Source organism: Antechinus flavipes, chromosome 2 (genome assembly GCF_016432865.1).
Source record: "Antechinus flavipes isolate AdamAnt ecotype Samford, QLD, Australia chromosome 2, AdamAnt_v2, whole genome shotgun sequence".
Lineage (NCBI taxonomy): Eukaryota > Metazoa > Chordata > Mammalia > Dasyuromorphia > Dasyuridae > Antechinus > Antechinus flavipes.
In genome coordinates, this window is record NC_067399.1 from 275,631,131 (window position 1) to 275,654,599 (window position 23,469).

A 23,469-nucleotide genomic window follows, 5' to 3' on the forward strand; every position below is an offset into this window, starting at 1 on the left:
GAATAGACATTACTTCCTTAGGAAAATCTGACAAAGCAGTAATAAAAAGAAGAAAGAAAAAATGTTATTAATAAATTTTACAACTTCTTTAAAAAGAATATACAAAAATTACTTATTGTATAGCAGCTTCATATTTCAAAGAATCTTGGATCTCATTTTTATGGGTACTTACATGGACACTTCCTCTATACAGCTCAGCATTTCTCTGTTCCTCATTATCTTATGAGATTAATGACTATGCCTTAAAATCATAGATTTTAATCTGATGGCACTCAAAATTCACCTAGTTCAAGTCCTTTCATTAAATCCCAGAGTGATGAGAATCTTGTCTAAGGTCACATACCTGGTAAGTGCGTGATTCCTCTGATTCTCACACTTTTTCCTTTGTATCATCCCAGTCCTGTCATAATCTGTCAAAGAGGATCTATTCCAAATATTAGTTAGATTCCTATTTCACAAACACCCTTATAATGCCTGGGTTTTCCATCTGTAAAGCATCCTGTTTTTGCTGTCTTAGTAACTAGTCAATGTTTGCTGACTTAGACCACATTTTTGCTTTTTTATTCCTCTTTTTCTTAGATTTTTAAAAAAGTTGATTCCATTTTTTTTTTCCTGTTCCATATTTAAGGGAAACAGAATTGGTCAACAAATATCTTAAGAGCCAAAGGTAAATTTGAAAAAAAGAATGAAACTACATGCCCTTTACATCATCTTATTTTTGGTATTTTTCCCTTTTATTCTTGTCATTTGACTTGGGTCATTTACTCTTTTTTTTTTTTTTTAATTTTATTTTATTTAATAATAACTTTATACTTACAGAATCCATGCCAGGGTAATTTTTTACAACATTATCCCTTGCACTCACTTCTGTTTCGATTTTTCCCCTCCCTCCCTCCACCCCCAGCCCTAGATGGCAAGCAGTCCTATATATGTTAGATATGTTGTAGTATATCCTAGATACAATATATGTTTGCAGAACCGAACAGTTCTCTTGTTGCACAGGGAGAATTGGATTCAGAAGGTAAAAATAACTCGGGAAGAAAATCAAAAATGCAAATAGTTCATATTCATTTCCCAGTGTTCTTTCTTTGGGTGTAGCTGTTTCTGTCCATCATTTACCCATTGAAACTCAATTAGGTCTCTTTGTCAAAGAAATCCACTTTCATCAGAATACATCCTCATACAATATCATTGTCGAAGTGTATAATGATCTCCTGGTTCTGCTCATTTCACTTAGCATCAGTTCATGTAGGTCTCTCCAAGCCTCTCTGTATTTATTCTGCTGGTCATTCCTTACAGAACAATAATATTCCATAACATTCATATACCACAATTTACCCAGCCATTCTCCAATTGATGGGCATCCTTTCATTTTCCAGTTTCTAGCCACTACAAATAGGGCTGCCACAAACATTTTGGCACCATTTACTCTTTTAAAAAATGGAAATGAGAAATGAGCCCTAGAATAGCCAAACAACTCAGAGTATCCTGATGTCCCTTATAACTCTACATTTAATATCTTACATATGTAGTAGATGGAAAGGCTCTTTTTTAATATTTCCTTGGAAAAATTAATTCCTTTTAGAGGCAAATTCCTTCTTAATATGACTGGAGGCCTTTGGCATGAAGTACTTTTGATATACAATTCTAGTAAGTATTACAGTCCTAGAGGCTGAGCACATCAGGTGTTATTCCCTTATTATTCTCTTTCTTCTTGTCTCCTATCTTCTCCCCTTTTCAGCTCTTTTGATTTAATTTGTGTTAATAATAAAAGCCAACATATATATATTACTTAGTAAGTACCAGGTACCTTGCTAAATCATTTACAATTAGATATTATTTCTTTTGATCCTCACAATAACTCTGAGAAAGAGGTAGGTGTTCATTTTACAGATGAAACAAGCGGAAGTTAAATGACTTGCTTAGGGTGACATAGCTATTAAGTGTATGGGGCAGGATTTGAACTTAGATCTTTTTGACCCCAGGCCTGGCACTCTGCCTCAGCCTTTGCAAGACAGGAAAATATATTCTCAGTCTTTGGTAGATACATTTCATTTCTAGTCTCTCCATCCCTAACCAGGATGTATTTTAAGTTCTGGTTCAAAAATCCAAGTTCCGTTCTCAAACCTGTCTTTTTTTTTTTTTTTTTTTTTTTGCCACCAGCATTCATTTTAATGGCATTTAATTTTTTCTTCAAGTATTATGTAATTTTTAAATAGTATTTTCTAATTACAAGTAAAGACAAATTTCAAATTTCATTTAAAAATTTGAATTTCAAATTTTTCTCCCTCATATCTCTCCTCCCCAAGATAGCAATTTCATATAGGTTATATATGTACAATCATGAAAAGCATACTTCTATATTAGTCTTGTTGTGAAAAAAGAAACAGACCAAAAGAAAAGAAAAACTACCAAAAACCTCAAAGAAAGTGAAAATAGTATGCTTTGATCAGCATTTAAACTCCATTAGTTCTTTTTCTCTGTGTGAATAGCAGTTTCCCTCATGAGACTTTTGGAATTGTCTTAGATCATTATATTGTTGAGAATAGCTAAATTATTCATAGTTCATCACCATACAATGTTACTGCTATTGCCTACAATGTTTTTCTTTTTCTGCTTACTTCATTTTGCATCAGTTCATGTAGGTCAGACATTAACCAGCTCATTAGCTCACCTAAATTTTACAGTATGAAATTATTCAACCATATCAGGAAATTAAGGGTTTGGGCAGAGAAAGTGTTTCAGTCTGGAAACATATTTACTAAGTACCTACTCTATGAAAGGCTTTTAAAAGTTGTTTTTAGTTTTATCTTCCTCTTTACCCTTAAGTCAGAATTGATGATATACATCAAAATCCTTCTGATCATTTGAGAAAATAAAAAAGTGAGGTCCTTCCTCAGGAATCTGCCGATAAGCTTCCCCTATACTTCACAGATATTTTTTCTCAAGCATACAGCTCTTGAGATCTAGTTTCCTTATACTTTTTGAACCCTCTTCTCTAGCCAAATATTGCATGTACATAGTTCCTGATGTTGATTTCTAGACAAATCTGAAAAACTTCTAAAGTGACCAAGATTGGATTTGTTCCTTTTTTTAAAGTTAGTGCTTCAGATCAGGCTACAGATTTAGCACAATAATGTTTGAATTTGGAAGTTGAATTGTAGAAGTGGACATATTCAAAAGACCACTGAAATCTTTTCTGAAATCTGATCATTTCTTATAGAACAATAATATTTCATTACATTCATACATCATACCTTATTCAGCCATCATACCTTATTCTCCAGCTGATGTATAGCCACTCAGTTTCTAATTCCTTACCATTCCAAATTGCTGCTACAAACATTTTTACACACATGGATCCTTTCCCCTCTTTTTTTCCTGAGGAAGTTGGGGTTAAGTGACTTGCCCAAGGTCACACAGCTAGACAGTATGAAGTATCTGAGACTATATTTGAACTCGGGTCTTCCTGATTTCAAGGCTAGTGCTCTATCCACTGCACCACGTAGCTGCCCCTTTAACATTCTTTTTAAAAGAAAATTTTGAATTTCCTATTCCTTTATTTTCTCTTTCCTTGAGAAGGTAACCAATTTGATATAAATTATAGATGTACAGTCATGCAAAATAGCAGTACAATTTTCTAAGTGATTTAGCCAAGGCAGAGTAGTAATTAGTATGTAGCAGAGGTAAGACTTAACAGACCTTCCTTTTTTTTAAGTTAGTGCTTCAGATCAGGCTACAGATTTAGCACAGTAATGTTTGAATTTGGGATTTGAATTGTAGAAGTAGGCATACTCAAAAGGCCACTGAAATCCTTTCTAATCTTGCTCCTCAATTCATAAAACTTTCTTTGGACTGAAGACTTTTATTATAAACAAAATAATTTTAAAAAAATTAATGGGAGAGATCTTTTCATTCTAATTACATATAAAAACAATTTTTAACATTTTAAAAAATTTTGAGTTTCAAATTCTCTTCCTCTCCTTGAGAAGTCAAGCAATTTAATATAGGTTATACATGTACAGCCATGCAGAATATTTCCATATTAGTCATGTTGTGAAAGAAAACAGACAAAATATATCCCAAGAAAAATAATGTATTAAAAAAAAATGCTTCAATCTTCATTCACACCTCATCAGTTTTTTTTGTTTTTTTGGTTTTTTTTGGAGGTAGAGAACATTTTTCTTCATGTGTCCTTCAGAATTAGTGTATTGCTGTGAATAGCTAAATCCTTCACAATTGATCATTATACAATCCTGGTTCTACTCACTTCACTTTGCATTAGTTCATGTAAATTTTAGTGATCTTCCAAGATGAAAATAATATGCTTTAATTCCTGAAACTTTTTTTTTAAACAGAATATCTCAGTAACTGTTTCTTTGTTTATCAAGAATTTTGATTCATTATGGATGATCTGTCAGCAGAAGAAATTCAGCTAAGGGCTCACCAGGTGACTGATGAGGTAAAACATTTTATTGAAAGTCTTAGTTCATTTCACATCTCTTATATCTGTATGGTATTTCTGTTCTTGGATCTGAAGTGACGAAGGATCATTTTAATTGTTTTGACCAACCTTTTGTTGATGGATTAGCCTGGGGAATTTATTTGGTATGTTATTATTGCCTTGTTAACTCTTTTCCTCAAAAAAAAAAAAGTTAAAAGATTCCACATCTACCCTAAATAAAGCTACTAGAAATAATAGCCACTGAGTATGGAGCTTGCATGGTCAGATCTGTGCTAGAAGATTATTTTGGCAGCTGTGTGAATGGATTGGAAATAATTGAGGCAAGAAGTCCAAAGAAATCCAATTAGGACACCATTTTAATAGTTCTGATGGGAGATATAAAAATCTGATCCAGATTGATAACTGTCTATATGGAAAGATGAGGACTGTTCCTTTTTAATCTTTATATTCCCAGCACCTAATATGGTACCCTCTACATAGTAGGTACTTAATAAATTCTTGTTGATTTATTTATTGAGGATTTTGAAAATATATTTAAGATTTATTGGTCATGGAGTAGCTAGGACTCTGGTTGGCTATTTAATATTTTTAACAATGACTTGGATAATGACAGAGAGAGTATGTTTGCCAAAATTGGAAAATAAGAAAAAAATTTCTTAAAACTGGAAAGGATAGCTAATATGCTGCATGATATAATCCAAAACTTTTGTGACAGATTAGTGCATTGGACTGAATCTAATGAGATAAAATTCAATAGGGAGAAATGTAAAGTGTTGAGACAAAAAGGGCCAAAGAATCAGTCTTAAATCTTTTTGGTTCCAGAGGGCAGGATCAGGAGCAATAGGGGGAACTTCAAAAGAAGCCATTTAGCTTTGATGTTAGAAAAAAACTTTTAAAAATTAGTATTGTCCTGAGATAGATTGGGTAGTGAAGTCTTTATCCAGATACTGGATGACCATTTGTCAGTTATGTTATAGTGGGTATTCCTGTGGGCTATGAATTAGATAACTATAGAGATTCCTTTTGATTCTCAAATTCTGTGATTCAGTGTTTCTCTGAAGTATCTGATGAAAATCAGTTTGCAACTTTAATGACAAATTTTATAATTTTTATGGTGCTTAAGAAGTAGTTGGCAATTATTTTACATATAGTAGAGAATAACATGATAAACATGGATATTTGTTTTTATGAGTTCTGCTTACACTAAAATGTTAGATTAAAGCATTGTTTTTTGTTTTTGTTTTTTCCCCCCCTAGTCCCTGGAAAGCACAAGGAGAATCTTGGGTTTAGCCATTGAGGTAAGAGAACATTACTAGGAATGTTCTACTTTTGGGTATTCTATTGAGCACATCATGATGTCACTGTTCTAGGTTACATAGTTTGTGACCTGTTTAGTATTTGAATCAGTAATGCCCAGAAACATTTATTGCCTGGATAATGTTATGTTTGACATAAAGTCAATTCTGTTTAGTCAAGATTAGGAATTGAGCAAGGAGGGATTGTGTTAAATTTTAGTATTCTGAATAAGTTGACAATAGTTTTTGTTTAAAAACTGAAAGTATTGATATCATCAATGATATGTAATGTCAACACTTGATTTTTCCTTTTCCATTAATATATAGCCTGATAGGGACAATTAATTTAATAAAAGTCTTTGGCTTATTTTTCACTCCAGATAGTAACTACATTGTAAAATACACATCAAAAATCCTGGCTTAATCTGTCTAGAATCTTACTTTCTCTGATTTTGATGTTTTTTCTGTATTTCCTATGGGCTTCTTATTTTATATTTGTGGATATCACTCCTTTTATTTTAGCTATACTGTAGACTTATTTATTTATTTTTACTTCTTTTAGTCTCAAGATGCAGGAATTAAAACCATCACTATGCTGGATGAACAAGGAGGTGAGTGTAGAGTCATTGGAGGAAGTTCTGAATTTGACTTTGTACAGGATCTTTACTGGTTTTTTGCAATCACAAAAGTTTTCATGTGTTTGTGTTTTCAAATATGTATCCTTTAAGAGTGCCCTTTTCCATGTGGGTGGTACTTTTTCCCACCTCAAACCTCTTTAATAGTTTGGATTATTTAGTGTTTGACTTTTCCATTGGAGGTATTAAGAAGTTACTGTATGTCTAGAAAGTGTGACTATTGGGCTTAAATTTGATTAGTCACCTAAATAAGGTTGGGGGACATCCAAACTGAAATATTACTTGGAGTTCAGTGTCATATGGGCCTGGTTCTTAAGGTTCTTGTTTATTCAGGGGTTTCAATCTGCTGACCTAGTAATAATGTTGAGTATCTAGTTTCAAAGTTTCATATGATTCCAAAACTGAAAAATATCCCTAAGCTCTTTCTGGGTCAACTCAAATTCAGATGTTAGGGGCTAGGTGCTTTAAAGTTTGGCATATCCCAGACTGACTTCATGTCAGATAGTATTTATTTATTGTCTATTTACTCTTTCACTGCCATTATAGACATTTGCTATATTAGATTAATGCATTGTTAGATTTGGGATTGTATCATATTATGCTGCCTTATACAGTATTATTTTCTGCTTGGAGAGCTTTCTAGAACATTTGTGATAGGTAGTGACTTCCCACAAAATTTAACTTTCAAAAAACTCTTCTTAGAAAAACTGAATCGCATAGAAGAAGGCATGGACCAAATAAACAAAGACATGAGAGAGACAGAGAAAACCCTAACAGAACTCAACAAGTGTTGTGGCCTTTGTGTTTGTCCTTGGAATAGGTGAGTTGATCAGTCAAAGCTTGAAACTCACCATTGTTTCCTAGAGGGTATTATGAGAGGTTTTTTTTTCTTTTCTTTTCTTTTTTTAGTGATAGTGATTGTTTTAAAATGTTATACAAGTTTTACAAAAAAAGATTCCCCTTTCATGCTTTTTCTTCTAATGAAATGTGTATGTGGTTTTAAGACAAACTTAGGGACTTTGTTGCACATTGTATAAATGTATGTTGTTGATCTGTTCAAAAAGATAAGTAACAATTTCATATTGAATTTGATGTTCCTTGAAAATCACAATTTTAATCTATTCTGTTTTAAAATAAGAAATGAGGTTTTTTTTTTTTGTTTTTGTTTATGGATCTAGAGATCCAAGTGGGTGGAAAAATGTATCTGGCTGTAAAAAAGTGGAATGGAGTTAATATTTTCTTTGTTGAAATTCATTTTTCTTTTTTTTTTTTAAATTTTATTTTATTTTAAAAAAACAGAATAAGAAAAAAGAAAAACAGAAAAGGAATATAAAACAAAACAAAAGAGGACATTGTTATGTGCCCAGCAGAACATCAGGGAAGATTCAAAATACACACACACACACACACACATACACACGTATGTATCTATACATATAAATACATGAACAGAAGAAATTATATTCATGAGTGTCCATCTTTACTTCCTTGTAATTTATTCTTTTGTTCTCTGCTGTGTACCTTTTTTACTTTATTCTTTTTTTCTGCCTTTTCATCTTCCCCATCTTCTCTAAGCAGACTATAGTCCAAAAAAGATATATTTATGTATATATATGTAGATATAGACATACATGTATAAATCCCCTCTCCCCCCCACACACATATCTTTCCTATCCCTGCTGACTCTTTGCTTTAATTCTGCTCCTTAACTTGTCTTGCTATTGCTTAACCTTTCCCCAGCCATGAATCCATCCCTTGTTTTCTTCCTACACCCTTTGTTTCTCTGTCTGCCAATTCCTCCTTCCTTATTTCTTTATAGATTTTGGTATATATATATATATATATTTGTTATATAGATAAAGATTTTGTATATATATCTATATAGAGATTATATATACACACAGAGACACCTATATGTACATATAGATATGTATAGATACATTTATGCCTTCATGACATATATATATATATATATATATATATATATATAGGCACACATGTAAATGTTGCTTATTTCACCCATTCCCAATGTGAGCAGGTTTTCAAAACTATGAGCCCTCCTTCCCCCTTTAATGCCAGTGTATCTATTCTTCCTCTGTATCTCATTTGTATAATATAATTTTGAGCTACCCTATTGTTGATGTCAGTGTTAAGTATATGGTACACATTTCCTATATAAAAAAGCAAATAGTTTGTCTATATTAAATTCCTTAAAATTGATCTTTTGAATTCAGGTTTGGTTGATAGGAAATTCTGAAAATCTGCAAGTTCATTGACTGTCCATTTTTTCTCATTCAATATTATGGGTAATTTGGTTAAGATATTTTTGGCCAGAGGCCTTGGTTTTTTTTTTTTTTTTATTGCTATAGTTATGATTCCAGGATCTGTAGTCTTTTACTGTGGCTGCTGATAAGTCCTATACAATTCTGATTGTAGGTTCACGTATTTTTTTCTTGTTTCTTGCACAATTTTCTCTTTGATCTGGGGATTGTAAAATTGTGTTTTCCAGAAAGGATCTTGTTGAAGTAATGATTGGTGGATTTTTTCTCTTTCTGTCTTCACCTCAAGTTCTATTACTTCAGAACAATGTTCTTGGATTATTTCTTGCATTATTGTGTCAAGGTTCTATTTTGGTCACAACTTTCAGATAGTCTACTTATTTTTATATTTTCTCTTCTTCTTGATCTGTTCTTCAGATCTCTTTTTTTCTTATAAGGTGTTTCATATTCTGTTTTCTATTTTTTCATTTTTTTGGTTATTTCTTTGTCTCTTATAGCTTCATCAGCTTCCCCTTGCCAATTCTAATTTTCAGAGAGTTATTTTCATCTTTGACACTCTGTGTTTCCTTTTCTAGTTGGTTAACTTTTTTTTTTAATAATCTATTTTTTTTTTCTTGGATGATTTTTATTTTTTTTTTTTTTTTGTCTTTAATTAATGTTTCTCATTTGATTTTTTTAAAATAACTTTTTATTGACAGAACCCATGTCAGGCTAATTTTTTACAACATTATCTCTTGTACTCGCTTCTGTTCTGATTTTTCCCCTCCCTCCCTCCACCCCCTCCCCCAGACGGCAAGCAGTCTTTTACATCTCATTTGATTTTAAAGTTGTTTTTTTTTTTCTTTTTGAGTTCTATAAATTCTCTCTGGGCAGGGAGCCATTTAAATGAACTTTTTGGAATAGAGACTTTTTTTTTTAAATTACAGTGCCCTTCTCTGAAGATGAACCCTGGTTTTCCTTGTTCCCATAGTAAGTTTCTATGGTTAGGTTCATTTTTCTTGGCAACACATTTTTTAAAAAACATATTACATATTACTGTAAGCTCCTCTAATCATGGGGAGAGAGGATGATGGTGTCTCTAGCTTTACTTCAGCTCTACCTTTTGACCTGGAACCCCAAACCAAGAATTCCACCCACCTTCAAGTGCCTGCAGCTAGCAGTGTCACTGTCCTGCCATGCTTCTGCACTCATAGGTGAGCTGGTTTCTTCTTGCCCAGGGCCAAGTCTCTGCAGCAAAACTAGACCTGGTATTCCTGATTAGTAAGGTTCACTAAATCTTCCCTGACTTAGACCCCAGACTCCCCATGCATTTAGGAGATGAAAGTCTCTGTGACTCCTGCTGAGGCTTCAGCCAAACCTAGCTTGTCGCAGGGGTCCTCACTTAGTGTTTCTGAGGAGCTAGTCCAGAGGTATTTGTACTTCCCACTGCTTAATCCTCAGCCTAGGAGCTTTCTGCAGATCTCTGGTTGTACCTGGAAGATCCCTGTTCTGTCCCAAGTCTTCTTGATTTTTCACCAAACTATGTTTGCCCTGAGGCACAAATTTGTTATTTTTGTGGGGGAAAATTGAAGAACTTGAAATTTACTAACTTCTTGATCTTCCCAGAATCCTCAATATTTTCTTTTGTTAACCATCAATAAGTACCAAATACTAGTACAATATTAGTACAATAAGTACTAAAAGAAGATCTGTGAAAAGTTATAGAGAATACCTGCTCGATTACTATTTGTTCATCATAGTAGAAGTTGAGAATATGAAGAGACGACATGATGTATTGGAAATTAATGGATAAACTCAGAAGACTTAGGTTAAAATTCTGTTCTTGTTTCTTAATATCTATATGAAATTAGGCAAGGCATTTAGGTTTGTAAAATGAGGGAACTCAGATTATTGAATGGTATCTAGTTAGCATCTAGTCTGCTAACTAATTATAATAAAATAATCTCATTTTCAAAAAATTCAGAATATTGTTAGAGAAACAAAAAAGAGTTAGTAAACAATACTGGAAGTAGATATGAGATGTTAAATGGTGTGCTTTATCTAGACTGTAATATGGAATCTTCATGAAAGAGTTAGGATTGAAGCTAAGGCAGCAGCTAAAGGATGGATTGGGATGGAGAGATTTTTCCCATTAGGAGACTAGACTGTTGCAGTCACCAAAGATATTTTCAAGTTTTGAGGGGAGTTTTTTTTCATAAGTGGTTGGTCATTGAAAACAGTAGAAGGTAAATGATTGAAGGCCGAACTCAATCTCAGAGTAGCATTTAGAATAGAATAACATTTGACAACCATCCATTAATTTATATTGTAAAAATGATAAATGACACTAAATTCTTATTATTTAGCTTTCTTCTTACTTTTTTAAAATACCAATCTCTTATTAATGACAACAGATGTTTAAATATTCAGAATAATTGCAAGTTAATTTTGAGCAATCAGTTTTATCTTTTCCTTCATGAGGAGGAATTAATCTATTAAATTTTCAATTAAAAGAAGAAATACATTGGCAACTTTTGATTCTGATAAATCGTAATTAAGCGGTTTTAAAGTTGAATGACTTCATTGTGTTGAAGGTTTAAATTTTTCAAACTTTTACTTAGTTGCTGCAACTGTTCTATTTATTGTTTATAGCTTCTCTTTCAAAAACTTTTCCATTTGGGACTCTTTGGCTACCAAAAATAGTAGGGTGTGGAAAGCCATTTCTATGTTGTCAGGTTTTCAGATAAAGATGTTCACGTGACTTACGATTGTAAATTTTACCCCAGAATAGAGGCCCAGATTATTCAAAGCATGAGGTGAATATTTGTTAAAAGACTGGGAACTTAAAATTCTTTTGTATTTCTTCAGGCTTTCTTAGCCTTCTTAGAAGAAATTCTCATTGCTTTAGTGAAATATAACACAAATCCCTTCTATATCTGGCTAATGAGTAGTTATCTGGATTTCACTTGGGAAACCACTACTTCCTAATGCAGGTTTTTTTGCTTTTGGATGATTTTAATTATTAGGAATTATATCCCTATTTTAAGAAAAATTTGGCTTTTGGCACTTTCATGTATTGCTTCTAGACCTGCCTTCAAATCTGAGTAGAAGATATCTAATCATTTCTCCACATGTCAGTGTTTAAATACAGCTATGGTGTCCTTCCTGAGTCTTTTCTTTCACCATCCTGATTGGCCTAATGTTTTTTAAGTTAATCATAATCCTTTATTAGCACTGTTGACTTCTTTAGTTTTCTGTTCCTTAAAATCTACAAATTCTTTTCTGAACTACTGTTTGGCTTGTCTTCCCTATTTTGAAGTTAAGAAGTTGATTTTTAAATGCAGATGTTAAAGTGTTACATTTATCTCTAATAAAATTCACTCCAGTGTTCTAGTTTCTCAAGACTTTTGGATTCTGACTCTATATTTAACTTATTAGTTATCCTTCCCAATTCTATGCTGTTTACCAACTAGATAAATATTTTATCTCCACCTGTATATCACTGAGAAAAAGATTAAAATTTCCAAGGCCAAATATTTTGGACATCTTTCAGACTTATTTCCAGATTGCTCCTTAAATTCAGTTAATCATTTCTGAATCCATCTAGCTATACTTGTATCTAGTGATTACCTTTTCATTTTATCAGAGGGAGAAATTTTTGTCTAAAGCTTTACTGAAATCTGGTAAATTAAAGCTACAACATTCTCCTGATTTGGTAACTGGTTTGACATTACTTGTTCTTAGTGAAACCATGATGATGGTTTCCTTGGGATAATTCCAACCAAAGTATTAAAAGAGAATTGACATTCTCTTTAAAAATTTGTTCTAAAATTTTGCAAGGACCCAAAGTCAAACCCATAGACATATAATCTGTGGACTCTGTTCTCATCCCAGTTTTCAAGAAAACAAAAAATGCCTCTCTTTCTCCAGCCTTGTGATACCTCTCCTATTCTCCACGCTTTTCCAGAGATCATTGAAAGTGGTTTAGCAATCACTTCTGCTTGTTCTTCCAGTAATCTAGAATATAGTTTATTGGAGGCTGGTTACTTGAACTCACTGACAGCAGCCAGACAAATGGCTTCTCTTCCTAATTCTCTTGAATATCAACTTCCTGTCAGCCATTTTTGCTCCATTTTTTTTTTTTTCAGTCTGAAGCTTATTTCTAATGGCTAAAGAAAACAAAAGCTCAATAAAAGTTGAGTAGCTTTGCCTCGTCTTCCATATTATTTCATCCATTTAAGCACCAGTTCTTTTTCCTATTGTGATCTTTTAAAAAATTTTTTAAGTGTTTTATTTTTCCAATTACATGCAAAGACAGTTTGAAAATTCACATTTGTAAAACCTTGTGTTCCAAATTTTTCTTCCTTTCTTCCTTCTTTCCTTCCCAAGACAAGCAATCCAGTATAGATTAAACTTGTGCAATTATTCTAAACATATTTCCATATTCATCATGCTGTCTAAAAAAAATGAAATCCAAAGGGAAAAAAAATGAGAAAGAAAAAAAAAAAAACCAAGCAAACAACTAAATAAAAAGGCGAAAATACTATGCTTTAATGTGATCTTTTTTCTATTCTTCAGTTTAACTAAAAAAACCTGTCTTTCTAATACTTTTAAGTCTCTCTCAGTAACTTCATCTCATTCAGTTCAACAAGCATGTATTAGGCATTGTTCCAGTGCCTAAGTCAAAGACAAAAATGCTTTCTTTGAAATCAAGCCATTCTCCAATTGATAAATGGTCAAAGGATATGAACAGACTATTTTCAGATGATGAAATTGAAACTATTACCACTCATATGAAAGAGTGTTCCAAATCATTATTGATCAGAGAAATGCAAATTAAGACAACTCTGAGATACCACTACACACCTGTCAGATTGGCTAAGATGACAGGAAAAAGTAATGATGAATGTTGGAGAGGATGCGGGAAAACTGGGACACTGATGCATCGTTGGTGGAGTTGTGAACGAATCCAACCATTCTGGAGAGCAATCTGGAATTATGCCCAAAAAGTTATTAAACTGTGCATACCCTTTGACCCAGCAGTGTTACTTCTGGGCTTATATCCCAAAGAAATACTAAAGAAGGGAAAGGGACCTGTATGTGCCAAAATGTTTGTGGCAGCCCTGTTTATAGTGGCTAGAAACTGGAAATTGAATGGATGCCCATCAATTGGAGAATGGCTGGGTAAATTGTGGTATATGAATGTTATGGGATATTATTGTTCTGTAAGAAATGACCAGCAGGATGAATACAGAGAGGACTGGCGAGACTTACATGAACTGATGCTAAGTGAAATAAGCAGAACCAGGAGATCATTATACACTTCGACAACGATATTGTATGAGGACATATTTTGATGGAAGTGGATTTCTTTGACAAAGAGACCTAATTGAGTTTCAATTCATAAATGATGGACAGAAGCAGCTACACCCAAAGAAAGAACACTGGGAAACGAATGTGAACTATTTGCATTTTTGTTTTTCTTCCCGGGTTATTTTTACCTTCTGAATCCAATTCTCCCTGTGCAACAAGAGAACTGTTCGGTTCTGCAAACATATACTGTATCTAGGATATACTGCAACATATCTAACATATATAGGACTGCTTGCCATCTAGGGGAGGGGGTGGAGGGAGGGAGGGGAAAAATCGAACAGAAACGAGTGCAAGGGGTAATGTTGTAAAAAAATTACCCTGGCATGGATTCTGTCAATATAAAGTTATTATTAAATAAAATAAAATAAAATAAAATATTAAAAAAAATGCTTTCTTTGCTCTTAAGGAGCTTACTTTCTATTAGGTAAAAATAAGTAAATATTAGATATATAAAAGATAAATAGAAAGGAACTTGAAAATGGGAATACTAAGCTGTGTTTTAGGATTCAGTAAAAACCTCTTGTAAGAGTCAGTACTTGATCTGAGTTTTGAAAAGACCTAGGGGTTCCATGTTTTTTGTGGGGAAGTGAGGAAGAAGGTATAGAAAAGACAGTCTTGGCAGAGGTGTAGGGCCAGAAGATGGAATGTTACATATGAGAAACTGCAGATAGAGCATTTTGAAACGTAGAATGCATGAGATGTGGAATATTATGAGATCTGTCTAGAACATAGGTGACAGTCAGATACAGAGTACTTTAACTTTCTTGATGAGTTTATATTGTCCAAAGGCTATTGGAAGCTACCAAATTTCCTTGATTAGGGAAGTGACACATTATCACTTGTGTTTTAGGAATAACATTTTGGAAGGTATGTAGAGCCTAGATTAGAGAGTGAAGAGAGCAGAGGTAAGGAAACCAATTAGACTTCTATTTCAACGAGCTAGGTGAAAGATGATGAGTGCCTGAATTTGGGTGCTGGCCCTCTAAATGTAAAGAAGTAATCAGAAGTGAAAAATGTAGGGGTAGACCTGAAAAAGACTTGGCATCTGATTGGACATGGAGGGTTAGGGATATAGACCATTCTTCTTCTCCTCTTCAACTATGTAGCACTTTTATTTTTTGCTAAAATGAGAACAACTTATTTTATACATGGAAGGATCATTGAAGAAAAAATGTCCAATGGTTTCTTAGATATTTCTGTTATAGGTATATGGAGGAGATGGTACTTAATGTCCTTGTTTTACTTTATTTTCCTTTTCTAGCACAAGTAGTATGGCTTTCATAGAAATCTAAGAGATACAGAGAATAGCATAGAGCTGAAACACTATCCCTAAGGGAAGATTTTTCTCCAACAAGTATAGTATAGTGGAATCAAGACACACCTACTCTGAATAAACAATTGATCCCTGAAGAAAATTTGAGCTCTTGGACAAAGGAAAAACTTATTTATCTTATTTTACTACTCATTAAATCTTTACTTATTACTGCATTTTTTTTCAGATCTTACTTGTTCTTTTATACTCCCTTGAGACCTCCAGCCCTAGGATGCTCCTTGTTTCTATCTCCATATCTTGGTGTTATTTAGAGGTTCTCAAAATCTCAATTTCTCCAATTTTGTACACAAAGAAGTTTTGTACAGCTAACAAATATTTTCACACTAATATGCTAGTATTCCATTTTCATCATGTTTAGTTCTAAGCTCTTCATTTTAGCATGGACCTTGTTGATGCTTGAATACCTCTAAAACAGGATAAACCAGAGGGAGTCTCTCAAAATTATTCCCTAACAAGATAGGTTGAGTGAACTAGAAAATAGCCTGGAAAGGTAAAGGATCCAATGGGAATGAATGGCAGTTATCTTCAAGTATTTCAAGGGAAGTCTGATGGAAGAAGGATCATATTTCTTCTATAAAGAGTTCAAAGGGCAGAACTATGGTTATTGAATCCAGGTAGCATGTGAGAGAGGGATTTAGGTTTAATGCAAGGAAAAACTTCCTAATAATTAGAACTGTCCAAGAATAGGCTGTCTTGGGAAGGAAGAAATTCCTCTTCAGTAGAGGTCTTCAAGAAAAGACTGGATATCTATTGCTGGAGCATTTTTTAAGAGGAGGATCCTCATTTTAGATATAAGCTCTACCAGATGACCTGCAGAGGTCCTTTCTGACTCTGAGATTCTGTGACATGTGAATATATACTACAAGATTAAAAAAAAAAATTATAATAATTTTTTATTGACAGAACCCATGCCAGGATAATTTTTTACAACATTATTCCTTGCACTCACTTCTGTCCCGATTTTTCCCCTTCCTCCCTCCACCCCCTCCTCTAGATGGCAAGTAGTCCTATATATGTTAAATATGTTGCAGTATATCCTAGATACAATATATGTGTGCAGAACCGAACAGTTCTCTTGTTGCACAGGGAGAATTGGATTCAGAAGTACTACAAGATTTTTTTGTTAGTTGAATTAGTTGAAACCATGTCAGTAATGGCTTACGAGGGACCATGTGCTAGCACACAAAAATAACTTCAATAAATATGTTAATTGAAATTTTGATTTTTTTTTAAAAGAACTACTGGAAGTAATGCCTTTTTAAAAAAAGTTGCTCCATTCTCTTCACAGGAAGTGTGTTAAGATCTATATTTTAATTACAGATGCCTTCACATTGGAGAATTGATAGTGTAACTAATATTAGTTTAAAATTAAGTATACTTAAGATTAAAAGTCCCGAGATGATTAAATGTTTAATGTCCCAATTTATTATATTTAGATTTTACTCCCTTACGTTAGTTATCTGAGTAGTTATCAACACTATTTACAGTTGATAGCTTTTCAGAATCTAGTGTGTTGTTATACGTTTCAATTAAGCATTTGGTAAATAGCTACTCTTCATAGAGAAAATAAAATATTAATATAAGGAACCTCCCATATGTTTTTTTTTTTTTTTTTTGCTAAGGCAGTTGGGGTTAAGTGACTTGCCCAGGGTCACATGCCAGGAAGTTTTAAATGAGACTGGATTTGAACTCAGGTCCTCCTGATTTCAGTCAGCACTCTATTCGCTGCACCATCTAGTTGCCACCACATGTAGTCTTCTTAAAAGACATAGGACGCATACTAGACTTCCTCTGGTAATATTCCTCAAATATTGATAATTTGAAAAAGAAAAAGCCATAATTCCTTAAGTGCTTTAACTCTAGTGACTTCCTCTGTTCTTCAGCTACACAGTGTTAAAGTCACATCTAATATCTTCAAAATTATCTATGTATAAGACCTTGAACTTTGAGTTATTCTCAAATCACAACTTACTTTCTTTTTTAAACAAATTTTTATGACATCTTTGTTTTATATTACCTGAATTTCCTTCTAGGGAATTTTTTTAGGAGCCATCTTTTAATACACACACACACACACACACACACACACAAGAAAAAGAGAAAGAAGAGCAAAGAATTAGCTAAATTGATCATTACATTGAAACAGTATCCGTAATGTACAGTTAAGGCCACAGAATAACCCATAGGTCTTCATTTGCAAAGGAAGTAGGGGAATGTATAAAGACTTTATATAGGAATTGATATATTATTTGTTTGTTAATGGGGAAGGAAGGGTGGATGGGTGGGAAAATATTTGGAACTTAGAATTTTTAAAAATGAATTTTAAAATTAAGTTAACCATTCAAAAAACACTTTATGCAGAATTATAAAACTTAAAACTGCACTAAGATTTTTTGATATTTTACTTTTTAGCAGTATGTCAGGGACTTCTAAGTCGCTTAGTGGACAGAGTTGATTCTGGATTAGGAAGACCTGAATTCAAATGTAGCCTCTGACACTTATTAGTTGTGGGATCCTGGAAGTCACTTAACCCTGTTTGCCTCAGTTTTTTCATTTGTAAAAAGAGCTGGAGAAGGAAATGATAAACCACTCTGGTATCTTTGCCAGGAAAACTTCAAATGGAGTTATTAAGAGTCAGACACAATTTAAACTACTGAAACATCGTTGAAGCATTTTGAACAAAATAACATGGTATATAGTTGAATGAGCAGAACAGAAATTATATGCTATAACTAGGTAGTTCAAAACCATTATAGATTTTTTTGAAAACTAAATTATTTGTGAAGTTGAGATGTAACTTTAAATAAATCTTGTTATTTTGCTATGACATATTCAGAAGTGAAAAGTGGTTATTTTGTACATATGTTTAACTTTGGGGCTAACTTTCAGTTAGAAGCATATCATCAATCAAATGGACTTGAATCTTGAAAAATGAAACATTCTCTATTTACTTTATGATTCTTTTTTTCCTTACTTTTTATTCAGATTCTCCAATGTCAGTTGTTTCTTTAAAAATAAGGCTGGAATCTAAATGTGGTTTTAAAAATTCTAACTAAATCAGCTTCTCTTTTGCTATCATTTGCTGTTTCATGTGTCTCACTCTTATCTAATCTTTTCCTTTCTAATCTGCTTACTAAAAATGAAGATTTAACACCAGAGGCTGGCTCAGTAATTGAGCAAAATGAACTTTAGGATGCAGTCTTTGGCGCAGTCTGAGCTGTTAACCTGCTGTCTAAAGGTGATGCTTCATTTGGCTATATTTGCATGTGCATGGATATTGTGAGTGGCTTTTTTTGTGTGATGTGATAGAAAATACCTCTGTTTAGAATTATGCCCCAAAATGCACTAAATTGGATATAGCCTTTGATCCAACAGTGCCATTAGTAGTTCCATTGAGATTTAAAAACAAAATAAAGCAGGGAAAAGACCTTTGTCTTAAAATATTTATAGTAGCTATATTTATTGAAGAAAAGATAAGGAAACTAAGAGGGATGTCTGTCAATTGGATAATGGTTGAACAAAATATACTATGTGAAAGTAATGGAATATTATTGTGCCATAAAAAAACGAGAAATCTGGGAAAACTTGTCAGAACCGATACAAATTGAAGTAACTAAAACCAAAACTATTGATACATGTAGCATTTTGAGAAAGAATAACTCTACAACTCTTATCAATGCCTAACAAAGTTTCCACGAAGGCCAATGATAAAGCCTGCTAACCACCTTCAAACAAGGAATTGATTGACTCAAGATAGGGAACAAGATACATGTTTTAAAATTTTTTTAAAGAATTTTAAACATTTTATTTTTTCTAATTAGAAGTAGAAACAATTTTTTAAAGTTTTTTTTTTTTTTTTTTTATTTTGAGTTCCAAATTCCTTCCTTTTTTTCAACTCCCTCCTCCCGGAGAAGGCAAACAGTTTGATACAGATTATATATGTGCAAGCATGCAAAACATATTATCCATATTAGTTATGTTATGAAAGCAAACACAGACTAAAAAAAAAAATTCCAAGAAAAATAATAAAGTATGTTTCAGTCTGCATTTAGATTCTATCAGTTCATTCTCTGGAGGTGGATAGCATTTTTCATTATAAGTACTTCAGAATGGTAAAAGATGCAGATTTTCTTTGTCCAATGTGGGGACATTTGCTTTTCTTGACTTAGCAATGTTTGGTAACTATTATTTTTATTTGAAATGGAGAAGAATTTTCATTGAGGAGCATGAGAGTATTGATAGCTATCCCCTTTCCCCAAGAAAAAAAGGTAAGATTGCTAAATGAACAAAAGCCGAATAAGAATTCCTGGAAGAGTTAAAGAAAGAGATAAGGGAGGTAGAGGAAAAATGGGGGGATAAAATGATAGTTATGAAAGGAAATTATGGGAAGAGTTAACAGCTTGTTAAGAAAAAGGAAAAAGCACAAAAAATTCTGAAGGAAATAACACCTAAAAACCCAGAATTGACCCAATGACAAATGAGCCAAAAAAATTTACTGAAAAGAGCTCCTTAAAAAGCAGAATTGGCCAATGGAAATAGAGGTTAAAAGCTGATTGTAGAATATAGTTATTTAAGAATTTGAATTGGGCAAGTGAAAATTAATGATTCCGTGAGACATCAAGAAACAACAAAAGTCAAAAGAATGAAAAATAAAAGAAAATGTAGCATATCTCATCAGAAAACAACTAATCCTTAAAATAGAGAGATAATTTAAGTATTATTGGACGACCATAAAGCCAAGATCAAAAATGAGAGTGAAGACATAATATTCCAAGAAATTACGAAGGAAAAGTGCTCTACTATCTTAGAATGAAAGGGAAGAATAGAATTTGAAATAGAAATTGAAAGAATTCACCCATCATCTCCTGAGATACTAAAGTGAAAGCTCCCAGTAATATTACAGTCAAATCCTAGAGCTCCCATGTCAAGGAAAAAATTATTGGAAGCAGCCTAAAAGAAACCATTAAAATATTGTAGAGTCATAGGATCACACAGGATTTAGCAGCTTACATGTAAAAGGAGTAGAAAACTTGCAATATGATATTCTGGAAGGCAAAGGGGATAGAATTACAACCAAGAATAACCTATCCTACAAGATTTAAGATAAAAGGGTGGAGTAGGATCTAACATGGTTTAACTCTTGCTTCAACTGAGCTAAAAAAAGTTGGGAGTAGCAGTCATGATCTTAGATAAAACAAAAGCAAAAATAGACCTAATTAAAAGAGTCAGAGAAATAAAATTTTGCTAAAAGGCACCATAGAAAAAGAAGTAATATCAAAATTTTTACAATAAATTTCTCTGATAAAGGCCACATTTCTCATGTATATAGAAAATCAAGTCAAGTTTATAAAAACAAGAGCTATTCACCCCTTGGTAAAATGGTCAAAGTATATGAATAGGTAATTTTCAGAAAATGAAATCAAAGCTATTTATATAGTTTATGAAAAAATGCCTTAAATCACTACTGATTAGAAAAATGCAAATTAAACAATTCTTCAATCACCTCACCTATTGGAAATGATTCAGGGGATTGGAAGTGGAGAGGATAGGTTAATGAACTGTTAGTGGAATAGGGAACTGGTTTGACCATTCTGGAGAACACTCAAAGGGCTATAAAGCTGTGCTTGCCCTTTGATTCAGCAGTACCACTACTAGGTCAAAGAAAAAGGAAAAGTACATATATATATGCAAAAATATTTAAAATATTTGTATTTGCTGATTTTGTGGTAGAAAAGAATTTGAAATTGAGAGGATATTTATCACTTGGGGAATAGCTGGACAAGATATGGCATATGATTGGGATGGAATATTGTGCTATAAGTAATATGAGGGAAGTGGTTTTTGAAAAAATATGGAAAGACATATATGAAGTTAATTGGGAAGAAATAGTACATCATTGTGCACAGTGACAGCAATGTTGTAATAATAACTGAAAAACGTGTCTACTCTGATCAATACAATGATCCAAGATAATTTCAGAAGACTGATGATGAAAAAATGCTATCCACTTCCTGAAAGAGAACTGATGAACTCAGTGTAAATTGAAGTATAATTTTCTCACTTTTTTTTCCAATATGGCTAATATGGATATATGTTTTGCATGATTTCACATGTATAATATATTGCTCTCTTGGGGGTGGGGAGGAAAGAGAGAAACTCAAAATTTAACAAGAAAAGAATGATAAAAATAAAAATTTCTTTAAAAGAGTAAAATAGCATGAAAAAAGAGCTATATACATATTTCAGTGTATATAATTATATTTCAAGTACTAATGCTTAAAGTATGTTTCTACATGCCAATTTTCTTTAGGCGGTTAATTGAAACAGTATATTTTGATACCTTTAAGGTCCTTAGACTCTAAGCAAATTCTTCCTCCTCCCTCTTCATCTATAAAAAGAAGAAATTATGCCATGATCCTGATATACTCATTGACTGATTACATTTTAACTGAATCTCTAAATGTTAGGAAGCCATTTTGAGGGCACACATCACCCTATTAAAGGAATTCTTAGTCCTTGGTAAGGGAATAAGGGGCAGGACAGAAAGGAGATTCTTTTTTATTCAGAGGGAAAGGCATAGTGGACATGGTCCTGCAAATTATAATAAATCTACTTAGTCAACACAGAAAATTGACAGAGGCAGATTTAGATTCAATATAAAGACAGACATTCCTAACAATCAATTATCTAAGAATGGAATTAGTTGCTTCTGGAGATAGTAAGTTTCCAATTACGGGAGAAATCATGATATAGGATGAATTAGCACATATTGGGAATATTTTTGAAAGGATTATTATTCAATTAAAGGTTGAACTAAACAATCTTTAAGGTACCTTCTAGCTGTTAGGTCAGTCAATACTTATTAAACTAAGTACATGTGTATTGACTGACTTATGATTTTGGAAAGTAAAACAGAATTAGTAAATTGACTTGAAACTGAAAGCAAAGTTACTTGTTCTTTTCCCACAGATGGCTCTTTATTCTGGAAGAGAGGTTGGCTGAAACTGCTGGAGGTTCAAGGAGTTTCATTGAGGAACCTATGTCCTTCTTAATCTGTGATCTGGACCTTACCCTGGTATAATTCAGGTCCGATCTCAATAGGCTTTTTTAGGCCCTAGTTTTTCTCTACTTCCTTTCCTGAAAACAGGCACTTTTAAAATTTTTCCTAGTTTTGCTCCAACCTCAACCCCAAGATGCCCACATATATATTATATGTTTTCTATCAAATTTGAAGTTATTTTGGTTTCTAATAATTGTTCATGCTATATTCTCCCCATTTGCTTATTCTTGCTAATATTATTTATACCTCCTGTTATAAGGTTTCTGACAGTATCATTGGACTGTATTTTCTTTAAAAGGAATATTATTGTATTTAATAATTTTGGCTTTATTAAGATCAAAATAAACTTTTTCATTCAAACTCTTAAAGAAAATTGGAATGCACTACTTGGTCTGTATCCCAAAGAAATCATAAAAGAGGGAAAAGAACTTATATGTGCAAAAATGTTTGTAGCAACTCTTTTTGTGGTGGCAAGGCACTCAGCAGATGCCCATCAATTGGGGAATGACTGAATAAGTTATGGTATATGAAAATAATGGAATATTATTATTCTATAAAAAATGATGAACAGGCTGATTTTAGAAAGATATGGAACGATTTATATGAACTGGACGAAACAAGCAGAACCAGGAAAACATTGTACACAGCAACAGTTAAGATTGTGTAGTAATCAGCTATGATAGACTTGATATCTTCTTGGTGTTCAGTGATCCAAGGTAATTCCAATAAAATTTGAAGAGCAAATGCCATCTCCATCCAGAGAGAGAACTGTGGAGACTGAATGTAAATCACAGCACATGCTGTGTTCCCTTTTTTTTTCCTTGTGTTTTTTCCTTTTGTTCTGATTTTTCTTTCCCAACATGATTCACATGGAAATATGTTAGGAAATTAATGTACGTGTATAACAACAACAACAACAAAATGTTCTTTTACATGTAACTGGGAAAAACAAAAAAAAGGCATATAGATACATACTTCAGATTTTAATTTTTGATATTTTTAAAACATTTGCTTCACTTTTTTCATCCTATTCTAAAACAGAACACATTT

General features: G+C 32.8%; 1 protein-coding gene across 2 annotated transcripts in view; it reads left to right on the plus strand.

Moving 5' to 3' along the window:
• SNAP23 (synaptosome associated protein 23) overlaps positions 1-23,469 on the plus strand; it is a 55,069-nt gene that overhangs the window by 26,420 nt on the left and 5,180 nt on the right. Inside the window, exons 2-5 of one of the 2 annotated variants that reach the window (XM_051977171.1) lie at positions 4,359-4,462; positions 5,722-5,763; positions 6,323-6,371; positions 7,098-7,215. In XM_051977171.1, coding sequence (XP_051833131.1) covers positions 4,406-4,462; positions 5,722-5,763; positions 6,323-6,371; positions 7,098-7,215 — 266 coding nt within the window. In that variant the 5' untranslated portion in view covers positions 4,359-4,405. The remainder of the gene's footprint in view (positions 1-4,358; positions 4,463-5,721; positions 5,764-6,322; positions 6,372-7,097; positions 7,216-23,469) is intronic. The other variant, XM_051977170.1, reaches the window with a different exon arrangement.